The 26,543-nt window shown below is 39.2% G+C and overlaps 1 protein-coding gene across 5 annotated transcripts in view; it reads right to left on the minus strand.

The window, feature by feature from the left end:
• Window positions 1-25,855, minus strand: part of GSAP (gamma-secretase activating protein) — a 43,710-nt gene extending 17,855 nt beyond the window's left edge. For 3 of the 5 annotated variants that reach the window (XR_001874172.1, XM_017811444.1, XM_017811441.1), the window contains exons 1-19: window positions 25,765-25,855; window positions 22,604-22,677; window positions 19,706-19,762; window positions 18,915-18,984; window positions 18,448-18,504; window positions 18,227-18,315; window positions 17,749-17,818; window positions 17,046-17,095; window positions 15,680-15,784; window positions 14,704-14,763; window positions 13,969-14,012; window positions 13,053-13,138; window positions 8,551-8,628; window positions 6,279-6,356; window positions 5,718-5,810; window positions 4,211-4,428; window positions 3,829-3,898; window positions 3,106-3,188; window positions 2,437-2,490 (exon numbers count right to left, since the gene is read on the minus strand). Coding sequence is in view for 4 of the 5 variants with exons in the window: in XM_017811444.1 (XP_017666933.1) it covers window positions 2,437-2,490; window positions 3,106-3,188; window positions 3,829-3,898; window positions 4,211-4,428; window positions 5,718-5,810; window positions 6,279-6,356; window positions 8,551-8,628; window positions 13,053-13,138; window positions 13,969-14,012; window positions 14,704-14,763; window positions 15,680-15,784; window positions 17,046-17,095; window positions 17,749-17,818; window positions 18,227-18,315; window positions 18,448-18,504; window positions 18,915-18,984; window positions 19,706-19,762; window positions 22,604-22,677; window positions 25,765-25,849 (1,521 nt within the window). In the remaining variant the exon portion in view is untranslated. The remainder of the gene's footprint in view (window positions 1-2,436; window positions 2,491-3,105; window positions 3,189-3,828; window positions 3,899-4,210; window positions 4,429-5,717; window positions 5,811-6,278; window positions 6,357-8,550; window positions 8,629-13,052; window positions 13,139-13,968; window positions 14,013-14,703; window positions 14,764-15,679; window positions 15,785-17,045; window positions 17,096-17,748; window positions 17,819-18,226; window positions 18,316-18,447; window positions 18,505-18,914; window positions 18,985-19,705; window positions 19,763-22,603; window positions 22,678-25,764) is intronic. The other 2 variants (XM_017811442.1, XM_017811443.1) reach the window with 2 other exon arrangements.
• Window positions 25,856-26,543: the final 688 nt, after the last annotated feature.

A 26,543-nucleotide genomic window follows, 5' to 3' on the forward strand; every position in this document is an offset into this window, starting at 1 on the left:
GAAGTGGTAGACTTCAGTGGTGTCTGCTTTTAATTCTGAAAACCTGCATTGCATTAGATCTAATTAAAAAGTCAAAAGTTTAAAATAAAGGATTTTTTTAATTATAGTTGTTTCTTGAGGATCATCAGGGCAAGGACTAGAAAGAGAAGGCTTCCTCTGCTTAGGTGTTTATTTTGCAGACATTTCTAGAGTCAAGAATACATATCCAAGCATGAACACCTAGAAGATGTTGTATTGCCAGAAGCCAAAGCAAGGCCTTACCAGGTTGCAATCCATGAAAAGCTCCCATGAAGCCTTTCATAAGTAGTGGATTTTTAACTGAAGATAGAGAGCTCTCTGCTCTACCCCTTTGAAAAGATGTAGGGGAACAATTACCTCCAAGAGGCCCATGTCCTCTCTGGACTGTAGTGCTGTATCTCCCCAGCAGTGACAGTATTCAGAGAGCTGTGTAACAAACTGTGCAGCTGCACAGGCAGCTACTCCTTAAAACATCACTCTGTGCCCCAGTGGCTCAGGTGCAGCATGCAGGAGAGGTTGTCTCTTCCTGTGCTCTGACAACTTCTCTCACTATCCATTCTCACTCTTCTCCTGGACCTCCTATTTTATTTTCTTCCCTTCTTCCTCCTGCCCCTTCCTTCTCCCTTTCTGATCAAGTCTGTTTGCACCCCTTCAAGTTTGTTTTTTGTTTAAAAAGGGAGGGGTGGCATTGGACATTAACTGCAATCCTTATGTAAAGCTTTTTGACAATTGGACTGACCATTCCCCCTTTCTCCCAGACTCTCTCAATATATCTTGCTGAACAGGAATTTAGTGATAAAAACACAACTGATATCCAAATAGCTCGATTTTTTTGTGAATATGGACATAGCCCTCCCAAAGGCTCTCAACAACTCATAGGCTCAAGAACTCCAGAAAACCTTCTCAAAGTAACAATTCACCATTCTGTCTGTGAAATGCCATAAAATCTCTGCAGAAGAAACACTACTTGTAGGACCAGATCTTTCACCAGGGTCTGACTTCTGATGCCAACAACATGCACCAACTGAAACACCAACAGACCACTTGAACTTGAGCCATGGTGGGTTTGTGACACCGAAGTGGTACAAAGCAGTCAGAGCACTAAACCTTACCCTGTGTATTACCATCTTTGTCCTCATGCAAGAGTCAGAACAAATGAAGTCAAAAGTAGCAGGAAATATTTGTCATTAGTTCAACTCTGACCTTTTCAATCTGTTTAGGTTTCAGACAGAAATAGGAAATGAGTTCCACAATCAGGAAGTATAGCTGCTAAAGGCATGTGCCCCCAGGGGCTTGAGGTTCAATCTCAGACAAATTAAAGGCTTGCTAACTTTGACCTCAATGAGTTACACGGATTATCTAGCAACAAATTTTCTCAAGATCTGATTTTCCCAGGTGTCTCAGCTCTCAGGGCAACCTTCCCAAGCAAAGCATGTGAAGCCTGATTCCCTGACAGGAACCAGGAACCCTATGAATTTGTGCAGCACGGCTGTAATGCACTGCTGCAAAGTGAGGAAGCAGTGGACTATTTCACTGACTTTTAAAACATTTTGTGAAGAGTGAAGCTTTATGACTAATTATAAGCACTGGGAAAGAAACAGATTCTCACCTCTTCAAAGATGGAACAAATACTGTCATGTATGCAGAGCCTAATCTCATGTGTTGCTGGTACTGTTGTGTCTAAACTCTTAATTCTTCCCATAGCTCTCCACAACAAACTGCTTATTAAAATCCTCTGTCAGATTTTGTACGAGAATACTTTGAAAAATTTTAAGTTGCCTCTCTAAACTGGAGTTGAGGGAGTGGAATGGGAAGACAGGAAGAATCATTCATGTTGTTTTCAACAGAAAGTACAATTTCCTACCCAAACAGTGTGTGCTCTCCCTATCCAGCTCACTGCCCTTTCCAGGCTGTGCAGGAATTTGTCTAGATTTAGTAGCCAAAGCCCTGACATCAGTGCAATTACAGGATGCTCCAGACAAAAGAAAGTGAGAGGGTCACAAACCATTCATACCAGTGGCAGCACAATGAAATATCCCTTAAAGTGGGCATATGTAGACATACAGAGAAATCCTATGTGCCTGTTATGCCCGTGTCAACTCTTCCTTCAGCTTACCAAAGTCACAAAATGAAGTGGTATCAATCAGATCTAACAAGAATTAATTTTTGGAGAATCCTCCCTGTTGAATAGAAGTGTCTTCAGAAAGGGAATTAAAAATACATCTTTGAGCTAGCAAGCATCAGTCTGAATAACTGATAAATGCATAAATAATTTCAAATAGGGTAATTTTCTGTTCACAGCTATTTTTGGATAGGGCTTCAGGGCCACTGCTTCATTAGCATTTAGCATACCCCTCTCCCACAAAAAAAGCAGCTCCTAATCTGCAAATACAAATGTTGTTTTATACTGGAACTTACCTCTAACACAGGTAGGGAAATAATGTCTGTTGCACATATTACTCCAGGCACAACCTAGAAATACAGACAAATTATTTATAGTCTTATAATTTAGCACAGAATGTGGGCCTGTTTGGGATCTAGATGAATCTCCACTATCCATTTCCTCTGTGAAAGTAGCTAGCTAGCCAAAACCATACCCTCAATTTAAAAAAGACAACATATTAGAACAGTGTCTGATAAGAGAAATTAAAATATGCTATTTTCTCTAACTGTAAAGTCTTGCCTGAAGTTATTTTACTTCTGCAAGCTTACTAGCAAATTTTAACTCTATTGATACTGTTTGTCTTGGAAATAACTGCATGATTTTGCTGTTAAATGTATTCTGTATTCATTATAAACCTCATATGATAAAGAATAAATTAATACTTCATTATGAAAACTGAGATATTTAATCATCCATTTGATTACAGTAGCTGTTCTTGTTTTATAAATGCTTTTGTTGCAAAAAAACTTATTTATGGAAAGCACCACAAAGGGTAAGACTTGGCAAACTAAAACAGGCATAAAGCAGAGACATTGATTCAGAGCATATCTATGAAAAGGTAAGACACACAAGTTAAAAGCTGTATTAAAGGAGAAAAAAACAGACCCTCTATCTATCAATTAAAGCACCAGCTGTTATCTTACCCCAATCCAGTCAAGCAATGATGTGTAGGGCAAAAGTTTATCCAGGTTTTGAGTTTCTGGACACATTCTGCAGTACAGGGAGGCTGAATGCAATGTAAAAACACTTATAAGGGCAAGATTGTATAAACTATCAGTTAACAAGAGTAGGCTTCATAGTTCATTGTCTGACACTTTTTTTGGGGACAAATCCTGCTGCTGCCTCTGAAACAGCTTCCTCCATGGTGGAACTGGTCCCATTCTGTGCACAAAAGGAGGAAGAGAAGTCCAGATGGCTGCAGGGCTGGGTCAGCTGCTTGGCTACAGCTCAGCACTGCAGGGGTCCTTTGAAGAAAGACTATGCCCTGGCTAGACTGAGGAATTACCTACTAGAAGAGAATATCATGATATGCCAAATCCTTATGAAAAATGGTTTGGGCTAGGCTAGAGGAGATTTGTTACTCAGCTCCAATCTCCGGAGACCTAAAATAATGATAAATCCATTTGTCCCATTAGAGAGAAGAAGAATGCATTTGAAAAGTTTTACTGCCAATCTGATTTTGAGATATCTGTATGTCTTCTAAACTACTGATGATGTCTCTTAACACCATAAAATGCAGGTCAGTTAACATAAATCATAACCAAAAAGTTTGGAAATAAGAGAGTTTGTAACATCGTGGCTTCTTCTTCTTCAGTGACAACTAGAGTGTGCAGGAAAACTCAGGACTCAGGAAAAGAAATACCTACCGACAATAAATTCTTGAATGGGGTCAAAAGAATGACATGTCGACAGGTTCTCAGAAATCCACCGAATAATCTGTCAGAATGAGAACAGGGAGTTTGTCCCAGCTCTCTGTTTGAGAATATTTATAAAAGACTAAAAAACTTTGGTTTTGGTAGTAACACTTGGCATAAGTAGTGATGCAGATACAAATGTTTTCAGGACAGCCTAGACCAATAAAGGGGTTTAGGGCAGCCCAGCTGATGAGCCTCCTGGCACTGCCAAAAGGTCCATCTGAATCAGGACCTTTCGTTGTCTGATATCATTTATGCCCTGACCCTGCTTCATGTAACCATCAGTCACTGTAACCATCAGTCACTGAAAAATTAGAGGAAGCTCCTTTCCCACCTGCATTTCCAAATCTTCTGTGTGTTGGAAGTAGAGCAGGGCGCAATGTAGAGCTGCCAATCTCTCACTGTCTTGTTTGCTCTTCTGTAGGAGCTGCAGCAAGGTGCTGTCACTGATGCTTACAGCATACAGACTCCCTGCTTCGCAATCCAAAATTGTTGACACGAGTGGGGATCGGATGGGATAATTTTGTAACGTGTCAATTCTTGCATCCTCACCTGAAGGACATTGGTTTTCACAATAAAAAGAAGTAAGAACATAAAATTCAGCTGCTACCGGTATTTCTCTTAAGACTCCTAGGTCCCCAGCAGTAAGAAACAGTCTGCCTCTTGCACTAGCTGCCCTGGTATTTTTATGCTCAAGAGGAGGAGGATTGGTGCTGGCTGGATACAGGAAGCAGATAAGGAGCACAGCCCATACTCAGTTCTCTCCTTCCCTATTGCTGACACAGAGAAGGTGCACAGATTCAAGGCTCACTGTGCTGTCTTGAGGCAAAGCAGAGTACATGTGATAGAACAGAGAAGGGCACAAGGCCAGTAGTACAAGTTCAACATGAGAATTAGCACCTATTGGTATCGTTGGTACAGTTCAGAACTGCTCACATGCAGAATCATGATACAAACTTGTACTCTTGGATCTCTTGCCATCAATCACAGTGGCCACAACAGGAAGGTTCTGCTCTGTGATTACTCACTGAAGCATCAGACCAAAACCACTTTATTTATGCTAGTACTAAGGTTCACCACCATGGTACTGTACAGGTACCATATTTCAGACCCTTTGCATCAGAGGGATCAGGCCCACCATACAACAGTGATGCTTCCCACTCATTTTTGGCAGAACAGTATATCATTATCCATATAAAGCAGGTATTAGCTTCCTGTGATGCTGCCCCTGCACCAGTTTCCACAATCTCCTTCACCCAATCAGAACAACAGATTTCTGTTTTCAAACAAAGGCACCCCACTTCCAAAAATAAACCACTTCCCACAAGGACATGTTTGTTGGAAATGGAATAACATGCCTCTCAGATGAGACTCTAAATTTAATTGCATCAGCCTGATCAGGTGAAGGAAACACAGATTTCCTCTCTCCACACCCTCCAAACACACACATTTAGAGCAACTCAATTGCAGGAAGGAAATGTAAAATCAAATTTACATCTCCATGTGAAATTTGAGAACAGTGGAGGACCAAGAACCATGTGCAAAGATGGGGGAAGGGAAACCATGAAACCAAGGCAGAGAATTTCAAATTCAGTGAAAGGTCGTCTTCCATTTCAGAACAAGTTAGAAATATGTAATACATGAAGTATGAAATGTCACTTCATCTTTTCTTTCTAAAATAGAAAGTGGCAAAAATGCCATTCTTATTTTTTCAGTACCTCTCTTTCTTCAGAACACTGTGCAATAAAGGAAACTTTGAGAAATATAACTTTCATGTAAAGAGATTTGATCGAATTTCCACAACAACAATAAAATTATTTCAAGCAGCAGTCTTACTATACCTGTCAGAAATAAACTATGGCACAGTAGGTCAGGATGTTGAATATTCAGGAGGTGCAGGAACTGGCCAGGCAAATAAGCAGCCACATAATAGTCTATTTAAAGAAACAACAGTGGTCAATTTAGCACTTGATCCCTTATTTGCTTTAAGAGGTTGTTTCATATGATTCTCAATTTGGCTCAGTTCTCTGTGTTGGAATTGATTATATCTAGGAAGTATAAAAGGAGTTAATTAAAAGCTGCTGTTGTATTAACACAGGAAACACTAGTGGTACATTTGAGTTTCCAGGGAAGGATTCAAGAGACTTGAGGCACTCAAGAACCCAGCAGCTGATGTCCAGAGCAGATTCTGAGGCAATTTCAGAGGAAGCTGCTTACTAATAGTGAGGTATTGCAATATCTAATGCCAAATATAGAAGTTAAGCAGAAAAAAAGCAGCAAAATAACATAACTACTTAAAGTCAAGAAAAAAATCCTTTCCTTCTAGAGAAGGATTAGTGATTTGTCTCACTACCAGGGACAGAGAATGGCAATCACACAGGGAAGTAACCCAAGTAACCTACCAAGATTCATAAAAGCTACTTCCTTCAATTGATGAGATTCTGTTCTTTCTAGAGAAACTGTAAAAGTTTTGTTGTAACCTGGGGAAAAATAATAATACTTTAAAAAACTCTGAACAATAAACACCATTTGTTACAACCCAACTTTATAGCTAGAAACTTCATCAGTGCCGATGCACCCAAACAGGGATATTTTAGACTGTTTTATGAGGTTGTCCGCACAGACAGATTTACTTCATCCTAAACAGACTTGCTGCACACTTAGTAGACTTGTACCTACACAGTGCAGTTCTTTACTGCTTGAAAACTAGCCATGCACTGCACAGCCTGTGTTTGTGTTTAAAGAAACATTCCATCCCAAAGCAAGCTTGTGTAAAAATACCTTTCCTCAAAAAAAAAACCAAACACAAATCCTCTATATAGCTGTGCTTCACATTTTGGTGATCTTTCAACTGCTCTAAAGAATTTCCAGCTGGTTTATCTGCATGCCCTGTTGCTCTAGTTTAGTTCAGCTCAGTTTAAGCATAGGTCAATGTCAGACCTGCTGTGTTTGCATGGGCTTTGCATCAGCACAGCTGTTGTTTTATTCCAGACTTGTACCACACTTCTTCTGGCACCCAGCAAGAATGGCACAAAGCCCTCAAACTTTGTCTGTCTCTGAGAAAAGCTGAAGATTAAATAATGGTGTCATGATCACGATGCTACTTAATAGTGCAGGAAAATTCAATATAAAATCCACAGCTGACAGGACCACCAAGGAAAAAATGCTGCTCATGAGCCACATTTCAGTCACTCATCCAGGAAATGACTTCCTGATCCTAGCAGAGAAATGTGCTTAATATATGCTGCTAAAAGAGAAAAAAAGAACTCTCCAAGACCAACAGCACCATCAGAGATGAAGGGGTATCAAAACAAATAGTTTTTCACACAAAATACTGACTGAAATTTGCTTGCAATGAGTCAGTATACTCATCATCACCACTTTGTTACTTGCCTCGAAGTGCATGCAAGCTAATATCAGCACTGCAGGATAGAACTGCAACATCATAATCCCCCTGTTCATGCTGCAGTGACAGCTTTAACAGGGATGGGAAGTTTACAGATGAGTTTACATATGCTGAACAAACTGAACCCCTTATACATCTCCAAAATATGGCTTATGGGCCCAATATACCACTCCTTCTGTGATCACCGCAGGACCAGTCTTAAAAGTCTCTTGTATGACTGGCCAATCTTACATGAACCCACAAACAGCTCTGCACCAAACAGCTCCATTCCATGGAGCTCATTTCAGACTTAGCTACTCAATGTAACCATATTTATCTTCAGTTTCTTCCTAGTATAGATCAGGATGTACAAGGGCCATGGTTGACTCAAAGCAGTGCAACCAGCCTTTGGCTACACGTCAAGCACATCTGGGCAAATCAGCCCTTCACAGCAGTGCAATGCACAGTGTGTCACACCCAGAAAGGACTTTTCCAATTTATTAATGCGTTCAAGAACACAGAAATGTAGTTCATTCCATCCCAAAATGTTCCAGCAGCAAAGCAACATGTCAGTGCAGTTCTGACATAAGGAAAGCGTCCTGACACAAGAAAGTAAACACCTAAGGTAGAACAGAGCTATGTTGTCCTCTTGAACACAGTTATTCCATACTATGCAGCTTCTCAATTGAGAAATAATTCGTTTCTCTCATCCATGTATCAAACGAGAAAATCTTGCTAACAACAAGTTTTATTCTGCTCAAAATCAAGCAATGGTTTTTATTATTTTAAAACAAAGAAAGGTCTTAACTTTAAGAGTTAGAGCACCACTCACACAGCAACTATTCTTAGAGTCAGTGGGTGTTGCACCTCTTGCTGTGAAAATGACTTTTTAAACTGGAACTCCAAATAGACATTCAAGTTAAGAGCTGTTGGCTCTATTTCCCATACAGATGCCTTATGGCAGAAGTACAACACACCTGCAAGCTCCCACAGATTTCATTGATGTCTGTGCTCAGCACGCCTGAAAGTCTGGCTAGAAATAAGGGACCAAATTAATAAGCATTTACAAGGCCACTGGTTTGAAGCTACTCATTCAGCATCAGGCAGGAAGTCTACAGCAGGAAAGTCAACTTTGCAGCTAAAGGCAGCTGCTGTCTTTAAACACCAGCCACAGTAGTTTATTGTCTGCAGACTTTGGTAGTTATTTGTTTTGAAAGGCATTCTGTGACTCTTTCAGCACAGTGACATTCTCCAAAACAAAGCATAGTAAGTTAACAGGTTAATCTTACCTTTATGTAAAAAATATATGGAGTACATGATTTCATCAGGAGTATCACAGGCTAGACTACAACACACACACAAGCCTCCTAAAAAGACAAAACAAGAAAACTGATTTGTCCACCTGAATATCTAGACATCTTTATACTGCAAAAAAATAAGCATGATTGTTTCAAATCAGAAACTAAAAATAATCTCTCAAAAAAGATAAAGATTACAGAAATATCTATTATGTACCTCTAGCCATCATTTACCTAACAAAACACAAAATCAAGAAAGAACAGAGGAGGCAGTCTGGCACAATAGAAACATGGGTCCTGACATTGCCAGTTCTTCCATTTAGGAGAAGTACATTTTAGCCCTTCCCAGTAGAAATCCTGCTTGTAGCCAAAAAACTGATCAAGTCTTTCTCTCCACAGACTGCCTAAATCCAGATATTTTCTGTTCAGGGACTGTCAAATATTCTCAGAACAACATAGTAAAACACAGTTTGTTTGCTTTTCAAGTAATTTCATACTGGCAGCAGCATGATAGACTGCTAGAGCTTTCTCACACCAGAAATGATAGTCACTTCTCTTTCTAGTCCAAAGAAGTGTTAATTCTTTCTCTAGGAGAAAAGTCAGTCCTTGGCACAAGTTTATTTCAGCCAAGGTACTGTGTACAGGAACGTTCCCTGCTCCCAACTTAATTCTACATCAGACTGATCCTGTTTTGATCCCACTGGATGGTAGCCCTGCCTCCATCTCTTATAAAAACTTTAATCCACTTACTCTGATGCTTTGGCACTCATGTTAGAAACAGCTTCCAAATCACATTATCCCAGTACAGTTGGGAAAGCTTGGCCACAACTATGACCACTCACCTTTTTCCTTTATTGAAGGCTTATGACTTAAAGAAAAAAATAATACTAATACAGATACTGTTCTGCAAAAAAAAAAAAAGGCTATGTATACAAGGTATACAGAAAATGGCACAGTACAGAAAAATCACAAGTACAAAAAAGCCCAGTTACCAAGATATTTTATTTGATTTAATGCCTCATATTTCACATCCCAAAGCCGTACCATAGCAATGACACAGATATGGCTGAGACACTTCACACTTCTGCCTTCTGTGGAAGGTAAATACTTTCCTCAGATGTAATTTTTCTTTCTGCTTATTCTTAGCTGACTGAATATTGTCTGATACAGTTTTGCTTGGATATTTGAGTCATTCAGACAACAGACAGGGCATTTTGCCAGAGCATTTGGCTTCTTCCAGAGCACGCATAATTTTTAAAGTAGCAGCATCAGGACCCATGAGGAAGACTGGAAAAGCTCCAGCAACCCACAGTGCTGTTTTATTATCAGCAGCTCCCTTCCAGCACTGCAAATTTCTTTCTTGTATGCTGGAGGCTACTGTGTACACAGTTCTGTAAACTGCACACCATGCCAGTGAGTCTGTTCAGACTGAAGTGTCAGTGGGTAATATATGCAAGATGGTCACAGAAACAGCAGCTATGGGGGACTATTAATAGCATGTGCATCTTTCACCTTAAGGATACTGGTCCAAATGTCAGCAAACTGAACCCCAAACAACTGAATGCTGCTTCATTAATACAGATAGAAACAGGGTAGTCTCACATCAGCAAGGATCCAAGCTGTGTTACACCTGATACAGTCCCAGCAATTCCACTAGAGCAGCCAGAGACTGAGAATATACAACAAACTCCTTTCCTATCCTTACCAGGGCCCTCTGCAAATTAGAGCTGGGTTGTGCTGCTGCAGGGAAACCTTGTTATCCTATTGCATCTGTATGGTGTTTCACGCAAAGGCAGAACCAAGTCTTCTACAGTACCAATTTCAAAATCATTTGCAAACAGTAAAGGCTGTAGCTGAATGCTTCAAGGTGAGAAGACTCACATGAAGATATACTTGGATGGAATCTTATCTTTCCATAAATAAAAGGAAAAAAATATCTCAACCACAAAATAAAAAAAAAAAGGAAGCATTTAAAAATTAAGTTCTACTCCTATCTGTGAAACAACAATTACAACTCTGTCACTTGAAAAATACACATCATACCACTGAGACTGTAAGAGTCACCTAGGAAACTTTAACTTCAAATTGCTCATTTCTGTTCAAGCAAAAGCTCAAGATGTGAGGTTTTTCCAACATCTCAACATGGCATCCAAGTGCCACAATTCAAATACAACATTGCATCAGGGCATTTTGTCTAGTTGTACTGGCTTAGGAGTGACTTGCCTCACTTCAGCCATCCAAACATCTCTCATTTAGACTCCTGTACAGCAAATAAAGAAATATGGATTGAAACAATCATCCTCTGGAGATGCCTATTTCTCTCTAGAAACATAGTCCAGATGCCTAACTTTCAGGCAGATAGGTGATGGTAATCCACTGTTTATGTCCTCTTACCACCTGCATTTTGTTTTAATGCTGACAAAATTTAATTGAAAAGTATTTCTAAAGCACTACGAGAAAACATAGCAGTGCAGTGTTTTTTAAACAATCACTGAATCCTGGACATACAAAGTTAATTCTGAGACTAGAACTGCTTGATCTCAGCTACTCAAGAAGTACATCAGGATTTTTATCTGGAGACATTTTGTCTGTGCCGAGTGTAAGGAACAGAGCTACTTTTCTGCTGCGGAAGTCTAAGAAAGGAAGAGTGATTTCATTCAGAGTTCAGACTGGCAGGAGCCAATAACAGTTTTATTAAATGGGAAATTGCATGGAATATTCCAGTTTGAAGTTATGCCAATTATTCTTTGCCAGAGATGTCCAAATGGTACAAATAGGGATACTGGCCTTAATATCTGAGAGATGCTGGCAGTTCCACAGAAGGCATAGTCTGAGCCACAAAGAAGTTTTGCAAATCACCACAAACAGAGGCACAAAAGGGAACTTTAGTGTGATTACCCACAGTACTCTTCAACAACTAGATATGGTTTTAGCACCAAAATAATTCGCTCCAAACTGTTAGTTACCCAAAATGGGTCATGATAGGTAACCTTCAGTTTCAAACAACATTCAAGGAAAAGTCATACACGTTGTGATTACAAGTAATCTCATTTAATAAGTACAATTGTCAAATTATGTGCTTTACATTAAGTGCAATGAAAAGCAATTGTGAAATGTTCCCCACAGAATCTAAATACTGTGCTGTCAGATAGAAAAGAACATTTTACTTGCGGGTAACCAAATGAGTCTTGTTGGAGGATGACTTAATTTCATCCTAAACTAAGGAGGTGCTTAAATCTGAACAAACTTCAGAGGAGTATATGTTTAAAAGGAAACATATATACAAATCAATACTATTTTCCATTTCTGGACAGGCTGTTAGTATAAGAATTTTTCTTGCTAACAGAGAAAAAGTAGCCTCATCTACATTTGGTAGATAGAAACTTGGCCCTCTTACTTCTAATTCCTTCCCTCTAACCTTTCTAAGCATGCAGTCTGCCTTGGTAAGAGAAAAATCCTTGTAAGGAAACTGTATTTCACTTGATTTGCATTAATGGTCACTTAAGTGCAACTGGCAAACAGCTCAGTAATTGGCTGGTGTGCACAGAACACAGCAGGCCTTGGGGAGCGAGATGTAAAGTCACTTCTGCAACACTTCCCTGTACAACTCTGCAGATGATATAAAGGTTAAACAGATACCATCTCTGCTTGTCTGTATGGTCTTGTCTAATTTAGAAGTTGAAAACAGTTGTGATACCTCTGAACAGATACCTCTTGAGACCAGTTTTCAGTCAAAAAATAGTTCATGGCATGCCCAAGAATGCAGAGAGACTCCTAAGTCCTAAAAGTTTAAGAAGCATTTCAGGTTTAAGGAATCATATATACACTAAACTCTTGAGTAGCACATACCAAGTTTAGTATCATATACTTGGACCTTCCAAGCACCACATACTAACAGCAATATTAAGCTTTCAGAGTCTGTAGTGCACAAACTCTGAGTACCTATGTCCACCCTGTAACACAATATCAGAAACCCAGACAACAGACCTAGCCAAAGCCTTCCTTAAATTTACTTTCTAACACACTTTTTGTCAGCTTTAACATTAAATTGCTTTAATGTAATACACAAGCACACTTTGATACACCTGTGTTCTGAAACTAGCAGGAAAATGCTAGCTACAGTGTGCTTAGACTGAGATATTTCACTAAATGAGAGCATGATACCAGTTCTTTGAAGTTGGGTTACCAGAAAATTTCTGCGTGACTGTTTTGTTGTTAATATATAAAAACCTGGATACTTCAGCTCAACTTCAATGCAGCTTTCAGAGGGTAAAAAAAGTTACTAAGACAAACCACGGTTGCCTTCTGCCTCTCCTCACTGTTACCTGTCAAGTATATTCTAATGGAATACAAATCTCACACTCATATTAAATGTATTTGCATTTTGTGTGTTTTTTAGTGTCTGATGAAGAAATTTAGTAATCAATTATGATTATACTGCATAATAATCACTAGTAGAGGTAACTTTGACTATACTTGTATTTATTCATTACCTGCTTTACTTGTAAAAACCTGAAGGTTCAAAGATTTAGATGCAACATCTTGGTCTTGACAGTAATCATATCCAAAATTCACAAGTCTATGAGCAAATAAAGATCACTAAATAAATCATTTAATCCACAGAGATTTGTCACAACAAAAAGATCACAAGAACAGTCACTATGTAATGAAAACATACTAATTAAATTATAATCAAATGTTCTCTAATGCAAGGTAAATTAGGCTTTAACTAGTCTGCTCAATGCTGTTAGAAATGAAGACTCCAAGACTGCACAGTTACCCAACAATTTTGATCACATCTGCCAACTTCAGGCAGACTAGGTTTTTCCTCAGTTAAAAGGGAGCCTTAAGGAGACGAGCTCAGATGCAATCATGTGCATGACAGACACAGACAGAATCAGACAAATCTTCATCTTTCAAAGTGCAAGCTGCCTGGAAAAAGCATGCTGGAGGAGAACAGAGTATAGGCAGTGTCTCAGGCTATAAAAAGGAGCTACTGGTCTGGTTAACTGCCCAATAAAACTTGCAACAGCAATTAGAAACGGAGAGCTTCCCTTGGCAGAAATTTTGGCATCACCACTACAACAAGCCCAAGATTAAACTAAATTAACTTAAGCAGGTACAGCCTACTCAAAGGTTTAACCTATAGCTAGCTCTTCAGACAAATAACTTTTAAAAATGGTACTAAGAAGCAGTCAAGGATTAAATTACTTTTTACAGTTGACCCTGATAAAAGTAAGAACTAGAGGTTTGGACACAATGTTCATGTTATTCTTACATTACAGTACCATGTAGGCAACTGGAAACAAAGATACCGTGGTTTGCACAAATTTCTCTTAGGTTTGTAAAACATTACCATGTATATTAAAAGGAAAGCAAAACAAAACATTAAAAATACAAACAACTTACTTCAATTGTGTGTCATTTACGGAAATATCCAGGTGTGATTCCAGCTGTTAACCAAAAAAGAAAACAAACCTGTTACCTAGTGAGGTCAGTGTATTATGATTAGTATTTCAGACCAGTAAAATGTGTCACATTCACATTTCACCAGATTCAACATTTTAACAAAGTTTATTTATCCTCCTCCAATCCTTACAGTCACTCCAAAAACACCTATACAATAGATTCCTTTTGAAAAAGAGAAAATAAATTGAGAGATATTTAACCTCCTGCATTAGAGCAAATTTCAGCCACTGGGACAAAGGTCTAGTAACAATTATACATCGTAAGTTTTATGTTCTGTTCTCTGTATTTTGGCTGCAATGAATGTTCCTGTTTCACTTAAAACTGACACAAAATTAACACGTGGTTTCTTTGTCTAGTGCATTTGACAAGCCTGCTTTTTCAATAATTGAATATAAGATCAGTATAGTGTCATGAAGGTCCCTTACTTTCTTCTAGGTTAATAACAGTAATTCCACTAAAGTTACCTTACTGTGGCACAATCTGGCTCTGAGTGAATATGTTATTGACAATGAAATAATGTAAAAACCCCCAAAAAACAAATGGAAAACCAAACCCTGGTTTTCTTATGAAAACACTTCAACAAAAAGATACTGAAACAGATCTCTGCACTCGTGCCTGAAACACATAATTACATCCCACTAAAAGCCATTATATAATAAAATACTCATAACTTACTATTGAGTTAAAATTTTCATCAGGATAAAACTGGACACACCTTAAAGTACTCTTTGATTCCTGGAATTAAAAAGGATATGTTTTGTGACTAAGGAAGCATATTATATAGACCGAAAAGCGATTGGATACTCCACATTGTTCTCCACACTCAACTTGCTCTGCTAACAGATATGCAGAAGTTAGGGGACAAAAGCTGAATTTAAAAACCACATATAACCCCTCACAATAGCACTACAACATGCTTCCTTCCTGCCCCAGATCATTATCTGCCAATCATCTATAATTGCGTGGGTTCTCACTTGAAGAACAGCAATACATGTCTCACACATTCTAGAAAGTTAAAAAAAAATGTTTTCCATAGTTACTTATATGGCAAAAAGAACTGTATCTTGGTTGGGTCAGTTCAAAAAGGGTATCTCAGAAACAAAAACAGGAATACATTTCTCCACCACAGTTCACTTCCTGTTACTTCCTAACACTCACTCCTTTTGTGGCTAAGAAGAGTTTAGAAAAATCAGTTTTCATTTACACAGAATACATCAACTCCAAATAGTCCTTCAGACAAAACAAAAAACCCAAACCCAAAGAGTTTTAAAGTTTCTAGCCAAGAACCTGTCCTCACTTGGTAACTCAATGTCTGCATACAAAATACTTTCTATATGTGAATTCTCTAGAACAGAAACGTTATATTCACAACAGTTTTGGGTAGATTTAGATACTTCTGAATAAAAGATCTTTCTAAAGCCAAAAACCTAACAAACCCACCTTTTTTTATAGAAAGCGCTAAGACCACCAATCTTCTTGGAATTTACTAAGCACAGCAGCAGCTAAGGCCAGTCTGACTTTTGTTTTTTAAAGGGAACAGGACAGATTACCCTCATGAAAACAAACTCCCACTTGTCATCCCACACACTCAAAACTTTGCAGTCTCTAGAGAGGCAGGAAAAAAATCTCCAAGAATGACTTTCATTCTCACCTTTGGAACAATGTAGAAGAGCCTCTGTTCCATCATATCCCACTGTGCCCAAACGAGATCATCTGCAACTTTGGCTCTTGGAAGCTGACCTGGCTTTTGAATCACCTAAAGGGAAAAAAAGAGCATTAGAAGTTGTCAAATAAGGTTCCATAACAATTATGCACAGCCTGTGCTTTAAAGAAAAAAAGCAATGACAGTAATGGCACAAACACTAAGGTGCTTGTTAGTGGCACAAAGTCCACCTTTGTAGTGTGCAGGGTGCTCAACTTAAAGAGATCGGAAGCACAGTTGTCAAGGTACACCTACTAACAAATCTTTTCTTTCAGACTTCCTTGCTTGCAAGAAATTCACCACTTAAGCTGCTCAAAGTGAACAAAATAAAACAAACAGCACTCTTCAACACAGAGGAGGGAAATACCACAGTCAGTTCAGAATCAGCTGCATTAACTACTGAAAGAAGATGTGTCAGCTCCAAAAGAGATTTCTGTCCAAAGTCTCAACCACATGACAGAGAGCACTGGAGACAGGAAAAGGACTAAATCGTGGAAAACTGTTAGGATTGTATAAATGCACTTGAAAGATGTATGGAGATTTCATGCCAACCAAAAGAAATCTGTTTGTTAGAAGGACATCAGACCAATCTGTTTCCTGATTACACTTAGTATTTACTCCACTACTGTGGTCTAGCATATAAAATCCATCTGCTTTATGGGTTATGATGATAAATTCGGAGAAAACCATGAAAAACAAAGTGACTGAAATCAGGTCCTTAACTTTTCCTTCCAAGCCTACATTTGTCTCCATGAAGCAAAACGTTGGTTTTCATGGCACAATTCTTTACTATATTAGATGTATGTTTATTAATAATAAGTCTTTTAAGCAAAACACCCACAATTTGTTGAAGACAAATTTATGTTAAAAACAGGACAAAGAAATGAGGGGAAAAAGAGATTGGAACATTCACTGTACTTGGACTATATCTAAGTTTCACATCTTTTGTTTGCTTACTTTTTAAGCAAATCCTTTACTGGGATCACACAGACTCACAAAAGACAAATTAGGAGGGTGACACTGCAAATACTTAAAATGGTTTAAAAATGAATACACATCATGTTTACTCCCAACTTCTAACACACAAAAGCATTCAGCAACAAATAAAATCCAATAAAATAAGTAATTTTCCTCAGAGATTACAGGGTATACAGGTTTATCAATCAGCTTTATGGTTACCTGCATAAGTTGTCATATTATCAATACTCTCTCTAATAAACTTTGTGTTGTTCAAAAACTGTTAGCTAAAATCACAGATTTTTACATTTTCAATTAAAGCAAAAAAACTCAAACCCCAAGATTTTTCAAGTCTTACCACTTTGTGTTCTTCTTCTGCAACAACACGAATGTCAAACTGTTCAATATCTTTAAAACATAGGAAAAAAATCATTACAAACATACATTTTTAAATGCTTTTATGCAGCTTATTAAACAATCTCACCTCTTAGACTTCTGTAAGAACACTATAAGAACTCTGCCCACCTAAGTCCAACTACTTAAGGCTGGTGTCTAGCTCAGAGAAGATGGGCCTCTCCAAAGAGGTGGTAAAAGCAACCTCACTCTACAAGACTGAAAGGCAAGAGCAATAAACAAACTTTTCCAAGTGTCCACCTTTATCCCTTCCATGCCAACATGCAATATTAGCTGAATCCAATGAACTATTGTGCTATTCTTATCCCACTTGTCACATGTTAAATCACAGTCCATCTTTCACAGTCAATTGATCTGCTCTGAATTTATACAGGCAGCTATAAAATGACTATTTTAGCTGTTTAATAAAGATAACTGGTGAATGCATGAACTAAACAAGTAATTGCAGTCAAAGATGGCCATTCAGTTAAAAATGACAAAAAATTCCAGTAAATGATACAGTTCTTGAAAGACCTTTGGAATACCTAGAATAGCTTGCACCATTCTTTTTCCTGTTTTTTTCCCAATAAAAGGCTTCCAAAAATATAATCTATAATGATCACCTTGAAGTAAAAGAATGAATATTTACTTTGAAAATATTAACTCACATTTATCTTCTGAAACTAGCAAGAGGCGACTTTCTGTAGAAGCATTTCTGTCTTCAACTGGATAAAGAAACTACAGAGAAAGTTTCCCAAAAGTTAAGTAAATAACCAAAGTAGTTTAGAACACTTATCTAAAACGGGTGGGTTTTAGCTGGATATTTACGTATGTTTAAATTCAGTCAGATAAAATAATGATATTTAATTAATAAGAATAAGTATTATTACATACCAACAGTCACCAATCACTATAATGGCAAGCTTTGGGGGATTAAAGAGAAATAAAAAAGCAGCCTTCATGTCAGAGAAATATTCTGCATCAAACATTTTATGAAGTTTCATTTTTTTAATTCTATGAAGGAACACGGGGACACTATCTCTGTAACAGCTGCAAGACAACACAAGATATTTCTGCACTCAACCATGTTTTCCCCCTAGTATAGTGGATTACAAAGGCTTATCTTTAGATTATTGAATAATTTACCTGCACTCGAACACAGCTATCCACAGCCTTCAGGACTCTCACATTATTAATGGGATGAATTTCAATTAGCAGGGTTAAATACTTGGATACTGAAAAAAGAACATGTTTTAGATAACACTTTTTTATGTATACAATTTTGTTTTCTAAACAGAAATTATGTGGCAAAGCAAGCAAAAGGGTATGATATTACAAACAGTATTAAAACAACCCACTTGCAGTACCTGACTGTAATAGCTGACTTGCTGTTTCGTCCTCTGTATAGTGACGGAAGCTGACAGCTAAGGGGGGGGAAAAACACCAACACAATTACAGGGAGTTTACATATTTGATATAAATCTTATTAAACATTCACGAAGAGCAAGCATCACAATTTTTCTACCAGAAACATATATGCTAAAGGAACAACAGATGTTCTGCTGGAAGTAGGAGGCAGGCACAAATGCAGGAAGGAGGAAGTGAACAAAGGGTCAGTGTGTCTTAGACTTTCATTTTAATAAAACAGCAATATCATTACAGCTGTGTCTTTATATTGTTACCTACATTATTTGGTGATGGATCCACTGAAGAGCATAAAGTGCTGTGGGCAACAGATAGGTCAAAATAGATTTAACTAATTCTACACACAAATGTATGATCCTACTAAACTAAATCTTTACCAAAAAAATTTAAAAACAAAACACATATTTACCCAATAATGTCCTTTCATTATTGACGGAACAGCTGATTATGTGTAGATCCTTCTCAAACGTATAGAGGTGCTACAGAGAAACATGGTAGTGTTAATAAATGCAATTGCTTAAACTACATAAAGGAAACCACTTCTAATCACTAATCACTTCTCCTTAGGAAAACACTGCTGTCCAGTACACAGGTTTTATCTTTAAACCAAGTCTTTTCATGGCCAGAAGAACCATATTTCAAGCCTCAGCTGTATCAGTTCTCCTTTTTCTCATTTGTTTTTTTCTTATGGTTCTTGTGAGTTCTGTGTTGCCACTTGAGCAGCGCAGCAGACTTTTATGTAAATACAAAATTTCACCCATTTCATACTGTTATGGGGACACCTGCAAAGTCCTGTTATCATGAATCTACTTACTGAATTGCAGTATGTTCAGTTTTAGAATAAAATAATTCCTTATAAATGGTAGCATCAAACTGACTGAGAATGCACACGTAAAGAAAACCGCAAACATTTACTTCTTAGCACACATGTTCAGTGCGAAGAGAAGTGGAAAGGACTTGAATTGGTTGTTTTGAAATAAAGATTTCAGAGGTGATGCTTTACTACTCTAAGCCTTTCAGATATTCTATAATGTTCTGCATTTTAATACTACTGAGAATCATTTGAATACCTTCTCCAGTCTCTTCTGTTTCAAACAAGGATATGCCTCTTAAGGACATAACACACTGTGTTGCAAGGCACCAAAATCTGAAACACTACAGCACTGCCTTCACCAGAGAGAAAACTGGTATTGCTCTCACCTCATTTTGTTTACTTTGAAGATCGTACAATCCAATATGAGTATTTCTCTGACTTCCCTATGGATGGAAACAAATTAGCACTGACAATATAAATACATACAAAGTTAAACATTGCTTTTATTTTTTTTGTATCTCCCTCTTCTCCCTGCCCCTTGACACACATCTTTGCACACTTCCCTGTCCTATAAACAGACAGTTAATTATCTAATTCCAAGAAAGCAAATTCTAATTCCAAGAGAACAAAGATTTATTTTTTCCTTTTAGAACTAACACATGGGATAAAGCTGAAATGTGGCCAATCCACAGCCCACAAGCCATTGCATAAGCCAAGTGCCTCTCTCTCACTTTGCTTCTAAATGGGTTTTAGCTAAAGGCAGCAGGGTCAGGAAGAGAGATGTCTGTACAAGAATCAAAACGGATGCTATGGCCCCTGGAGATTTAAGGCTAGTATTCCAAACCTCACCAACTTGGTGGGTTATTGCTCCAAAAGGGAGCACAGAAACATCAAACATCCAAAAAAAACCCAGCTCCCAGTGATCTAGTTGCAGCCTGGAAAGAGGATTTCTCTCTGCCTTAAGAAGTGATTGTTTGAAGGCTAAACACATTTCACAAGCTTACCATAAGCCTTCTGCCTTTGAAGAGAAACATAATACACATCCTTTCTAGCTTATTGATAATAACATACAATAATTTTGTTTGGGGCACTTAGAAATGTTTGAGACTACACAGATCAAATTTTCTTCTTGTTAACTTTTACCATGCCTTAAATTTTCCAAATATATTGAAAAAGAAAATTCTGCTAGCAGCATATACTGTATATCAAATCAAACTGATGTCTATTAATGTACTCTAGGTATAGGCACTAAATCACTAAACTGTTGAAATTAAATCCAGCCACAAAGGCTTGTACTCAAACAGTGAGCATCATTGTTTTTAACTACAGCTTGGGGGAAGAGGGGAGAGATCTGTGGTTATTTACAAAGTTATGGCATCTTGCTTTGTGAAGTTAAAACAAAAGCCTGAGTATTCGCTTCCTAAGGGATCTATTTCTGAGTGTCTCATTATTGTTGTGGCAATGACAAAAGTCTTTGACTTCTGATTTAAACAAGGAAAACAAAATGTCTTTATATTAAGGCACAGGCTCCAGGCCTCCTAATTTAAGATTAAGCAAGTGCTTTCACAAATAACCATTCTTTCCAAGTGTGTCTGAAACGTTAACACCCTCTGTACTTAGACACTGAAAAATACACTTCACAAGACTGGTAACAGAAGTACATCAATGCCCATAACCATGCATAAGCTAAGACACTTGTTTTCATGTGCTCTCTAAAGATTCTTGCATTGCCCTGCAAATAGAATTCACTTCTGTTAAAAATATCTTCCTTGACACCAGCTATTAATGTCAGAAAAGACAGATACTGTCAAAACCACGGTACAACGCAATACTCTAAAATAAGCTTGAAAATAAAGCTCATTCCCCACCTTCCCCTAGTTTCACACAAAACACACTTGACTTTCTCTCACGCAGAAAACAAAGGTTGCCTTCTATTTGTATGTGTTAGGAACCAAGCCAGGGCAGCTCAGTTTAGTTTACATCCTCCACCCCATACAACTGCTCTCAAAAAACAAGCTACAAGTGCCCAGTTCCGTGAACTCCATCCCCTGTTTTGACCAGACCCCTATGAACTACAATGGGAGCTCAGACAGCCAGCATGCAGGTAGCCACCTGTGTTTGGATGTGTGAACCCTGAGCTACAACTCATCCCTTGTGCCAGTTGCAAGAGCCTGAAGAGCGTACAAGGCAGTTAGACTGTCAGAGGCCCAAAAAAGCTTTGTGTGAGATTCCACAGATGCTACAAAGCAGCAACATCACATACACACAGCACCAGGTCTCCTGCTGAGCTAGTTACTTGAACTAAGTCTTCCAGAGTTTTGAGCAATGAAAAAGAAACAACAATTTGATACATTTTTTAGTATTGTTTTTATGGTTACTGTTGTCTTGTAGAGACTCCCCTCCCTATGCTTGTACTAAAGGAAACATCCACCCACAGTATTACACCTTGATGAAGACCTCACCTCTTCCCTTAACCCTAGGCAAGCTGCAGAGTTTTAGCATTGCTGTGCCAGAGGGGAATGAAAGGCAGCCCAACTCTATTGGAGTTCATCTCAGATCTGCACTCTTAAAGAGCCAAGATCCTCCAGGATCCAGCTGGGTCTACAGATACCTCTGAGCTGCACAGTCAAGAAGCACAGCTTCTCTCATCAAGGGAACAAGACAAGGTGTCACCTTCTGAAACTATTTCAAAAATCTCTTCGAACTGAAAGCTAAACATATGCCATGGAGAGCAGAATCCTATGTTAAGGCTAACTCTAGATACTTCGAGATATCAAATAAATAATGGTTACTTTACTTGCAATAAAGTGCTACAGATGAATCTTGAAGTCACAGAGAAGAAAGGTACATGCAGAAATAGTGTTAGATAAATGGCATCTTAACACATATATATTGGTAGGAGAAAACACTTAAGCAAAGCAGTGCCATGAATTTAGTAGTTTAGACTTCCCTAAGAAATTCTGAGGGTGAAAAAATGTGCCATTTACGAAGAGTTAGCTGTTAAAGAAATTGCCTTTTATTCAGCATGAGATTCTGGCCCACCAAAAACTCAAGGGTAAAAACTCTACGGACTTAATCAAGTCAGTACTTTACTCTCCATTTCATCATTCTTAACCTTTGTCTGAAGTGGAGACAGACACTTTCCTACTGCCCAACCCCCCAAGTTGTAATCAGTCGAGTTTTCGTTTTCTAAACCTCAATGCAAAAAAAAAAATTAACCTACGAGAACTTAATTAGATTCACACATAGTGTTATTCTCAACTATATTTTCAAGAGAGACTTACCTTCCAGGTATAAATAATTTTTCCATTTCTTTCAACATTTACAATATATAGTGCTGATGAATTCTCAGAAGTATCTGAAATAAGAAGTATCAAAAGGCACCGGATTTTCATTTGAGCTGGTTCATTGTACAATACATACACACTTCAAGAAAAGATGCTAAATACATGTAATGATTTTTTACATGTAAATACTTACTTATATTTCCCTCCTGGAAACAGAGTATCTTTTACACCATGATTTAAATCTGATAAACTTCAACACAAAAAGTTAAGAGATTTCAAAACAAACAGGAATTAATTATTTATCTAAACCCCTAATTCCTCATAATAATTGTGATTCTAATGGCCACTACCTTTTGTTATGAAAATGGAATGTACTTTTTCACAGAAAATCAAGCAAAACAAAAAAAATCCAAAAACCTTGCATTTATTCACTATACATATGGGGTTCAAACAATTAAGTTGCACTCCAACACTAGCCTAAAGAAAGTGTCATTTGCTCCTGTCTGCCCCTTCAGCATCTCAAAGGAAAGCCTGGAAATAAACTATATCTTCAGAGATTAATTCTGTGTACTTTCCTCATGCTGCTTTTATGTTTTCTGATCACTGCAACCATGAAAAATGTGTTTATCTCAGATGAATTTTTTATTAAAATTTTAAATTTTGCCCTTAATAAGGTTGAAGCTGCATGATTGGCTGTAGTTTTATCATAAAGGTAGCCTGTAGTTCAACAAGCATCAACAAAAAGAATTGTCCACAACTCTTGGCAAGCACGTAGTCAAGTTTGACACTATTTACTTGGAAGTTATCACAAAGCCTTGATAGAAGGAAGACACTTAGTAAAACTTAGTTTAACAAGCCTGATACTATAAACTGGCTTGTACAGCTTTCAGTGATAAGGGAAAAAAACCTGTTTACAAGTATTATCAGAAGGAAGTAAATTCTCTGTTTTGTCATGGGAGGACAATGAAAATCCTTCATGTACATTTAAAAATGCATCACTTCCTATTTGTCTCACATCACTCAAAGTACACTACAATACCACTACATCAGGGCTAGCTGGTGACAACTGAGTCAGTCTCAGATAACCATACAACCTGCTCTTTTTTGAGTGGAAACTTCCTGGGACTTAACCACACCTCAAACGTTCAAGATGAGCACTATGGTCTACACATCTCTGCCTCATACAATACTCCCTCAGAATAGAATTTAGGTAGAGAAAGTCCATGAGAAATCTCCATGTCAGTGAATTTCCTTATCACCTGACACAGATTTCTTAAAGATGTTGAAAAAGTTCTGTGTCAGAAGAGAATTTCACGTCACTGAACAGTCAGTGGGAATATGGAGCCAAAGAAGAAGTGGCAATGGTCTCCACCCTTGGAAAGTCCTGCAATGTAGAACTACAACTTCTCCCTCCCGCCCACAGCTGAGACCAGCAGATGAAGGGCTGCAAAAGGACCAACCCAACCTGCCTGCCCAGCAAATGGCTCTTATTGACACAATCAGGAGAATGCAGAGTTTGATTTCCTGAAGGCCATTATATGAACCTCATACAAAGCTTAGTGGAATAAAGAGAACAAGGCTGGTTCGCTTCACTTGCCACTCCCTTCCTATCATCATAGCTACTCCCAGCTCTCACACAGTTATCAATTCTCACATGCTATCGAGGGCTTTCAAGACCTCAGAAAAAAAGTAATAAATATAACATCTGAAATCACTGACAGAGAAGTACCATGACTCCTACAGATTATTTGCTTTCTGTGATTAGATATTTCTTTGATGTTTAAATGAATCTTTTCATTCCTACCTCCCATCTTCACATTCCCAATACAACAGCACTGCATGATGGGAAGAAGTCAGTATAGACAGATAAAAAGGAAAATGCAATACAGTAAAGTTGGTGTTGAATCAGATGCACCTTCCAAACTAGATTATTCTGATTCTGTATTACCAGGGGCATGTCCTGAATGAAGACTCTGTATTGCATTTTAAAAAGCTGAATATGATTGTCCCTTTCCCAAACACAAGTCAGCACCATTTTGAAATCCTTATGCAATAAATAGGTAGATTTTTCTTTGAATTCATCACAGACCAACTGATAAATTCATAGATGAATCGATTATGTGTGGAGACTTTCAGAATTTTACCTCAAATCTCTTCAGTACACCATTCAACAGTTTTTCAGTAAACTGTGTAGAAAATATATAATACTTTTTAACTGACTTCGTAAGTCATGGCTTAGTAAATAATTTCCTTATTTACCAAGCTGATACTTCTTGGTTTGCAGCCAAACAAGATCTTATGAACCTATTTGATAACACCCCTTCAATGTGGTAAGCAAGTTGAATATTTTGAGCAAATTAAAAGCCACCGAAGGAGCTGGTTTCAAGTTCATCCCACAGTGCCCCCAATGATATTTCTACTGAAGCAATAATTATTACAGCAGTATTATTGTATTAGAATAAGGTTTCCATCAGTTTCTGAAAAGCAGAACTGGGCCAGCTGCTCTGTAGACGAATAAGAACAAACAAAAGCAAAAAGCCACAGGGCCAAGAATACAGGGGGTTCACTCTTTTTTCCAACCACTACCCAGAGCACTCGCCAGGCTGGATATCTCACAGTGCTGCGACAGCTGCCGCTGCCTCTAATTTTAACTCGCGCTCTTTTACCAGACAGACCAAAGTGTTCAGGGTATGGGGTTTTTTTCCTCCCAGAAAGGGGAGTAGCGTGGGAGAAGGAACCATGCTAAAACTTTTGTTTGTTTGCTTTGGAAGGGGAGGGGGAAAAAAAGTCCCAAACGTGTGAAGAAGCAGGAGAAAGAAACAAGCTGTGGAGAGCAGCAGGCGTGTTAGAAGTGTTTTCAGCATGTGAGAAATTCCCGGAGGACACCAAACTCGCCCACCTCGAGTCCCCCGGCACCCAGGGGTCGCTCCCGGACGGGGGTCCCGCCGCAGCCCGGCTCCTCCCGCACGGAGGCGGCTGGGAGCGCCCAGGGAGGGAGGGAGGGAGGGAAGGAGGGAGGGATGGGGCTCTCCTGGCCTCCCGGGAGCGTTACCTAGAGCCCCGCCGCAGCCCGGCTCCTCCCGCACGGAGGCGGCTGGGAGCGCCCAGGGAGGGAGGGAGGGAGGGATGGGGCTCTCCTGGCCTCCCGGGAGCGTTACCTAGAGCCGCGGCCCAGCCCTGCGCCGCCAGCCAGGGCACCACGTCCCTCCGCAGCTCGAACTCGGGCACCAGGCGCAGCAGCATCGCCCCGGCCCGGCCCCGCTCCGGCCCCGCTCCGGCCCCGCCGCCTCAGCCCGCCCCGCGGGGGGGGCTCCGCGCCCATTGGGTGTTCCGGGGGTTCCCGGCGGCGGTTCCGGCGGGTCCCGGCCCGCTCCCGGCCCCGCCGGCCCTTCCGCTTCCTACCGAGGCCGGGAGCGGCCGGACAGCGCTCCGCGGAGGGTACCCGGCCTGCAGGTGGCCCGCTGGAAGCGAAGGCTCGCGTTTTCCTGGCGCCCAGGCTCCTCCCCAGGCACGCTAGAAGAATCACAGAATCACAGAATATTCTGCCCACAAGGATCATCGAGTCCAACTCTTAGTCCAGCACAGGACATCCCCAAGAATCACACCATGTGCCTGAGAGCATTGTCCAAACGCTTCTTGAACTCAGGCTTGGTGCTGTGACCACTTCTCTGCAGAGCATATTCCAGTGCTCATCCACCCTCTGGGTGAAGAACCTTTTCCTGATATCCAGCCTAAACCTCCTCTGACACAGCTTCAGGCCATTACCAAGGGTCCTGTCACTGGTTGCCACAGAGAACTCGGGGCGGTGTTTTTGAAGCCTCACCACAGTGTAACTCCAAGTGCTTCAGACAGCAGCCTCTCAGTGAGGGCTGGTGTCAGGCTTTGATCATCTGGTGTTCACTGATCAGGAACCATGAGTGACCTGTTGCCCTCCTCA

This window comes from Lepidothrix coronata, unplaced genomic scaffold (genome assembly GCF_001604755.1).
Source record: "Lepidothrix coronata isolate B3197 unplaced genomic scaffold, Lepidothrix_coronata-1.0 Scaffold32, whole genome shotgun sequence".
In the NCBI taxonomy this organism is placed as follows: domain Eukaryota; kingdom Metazoa; phylum Chordata; class Aves; order Passeriformes; family Pipridae; genus Lepidothrix; species Lepidothrix coronata.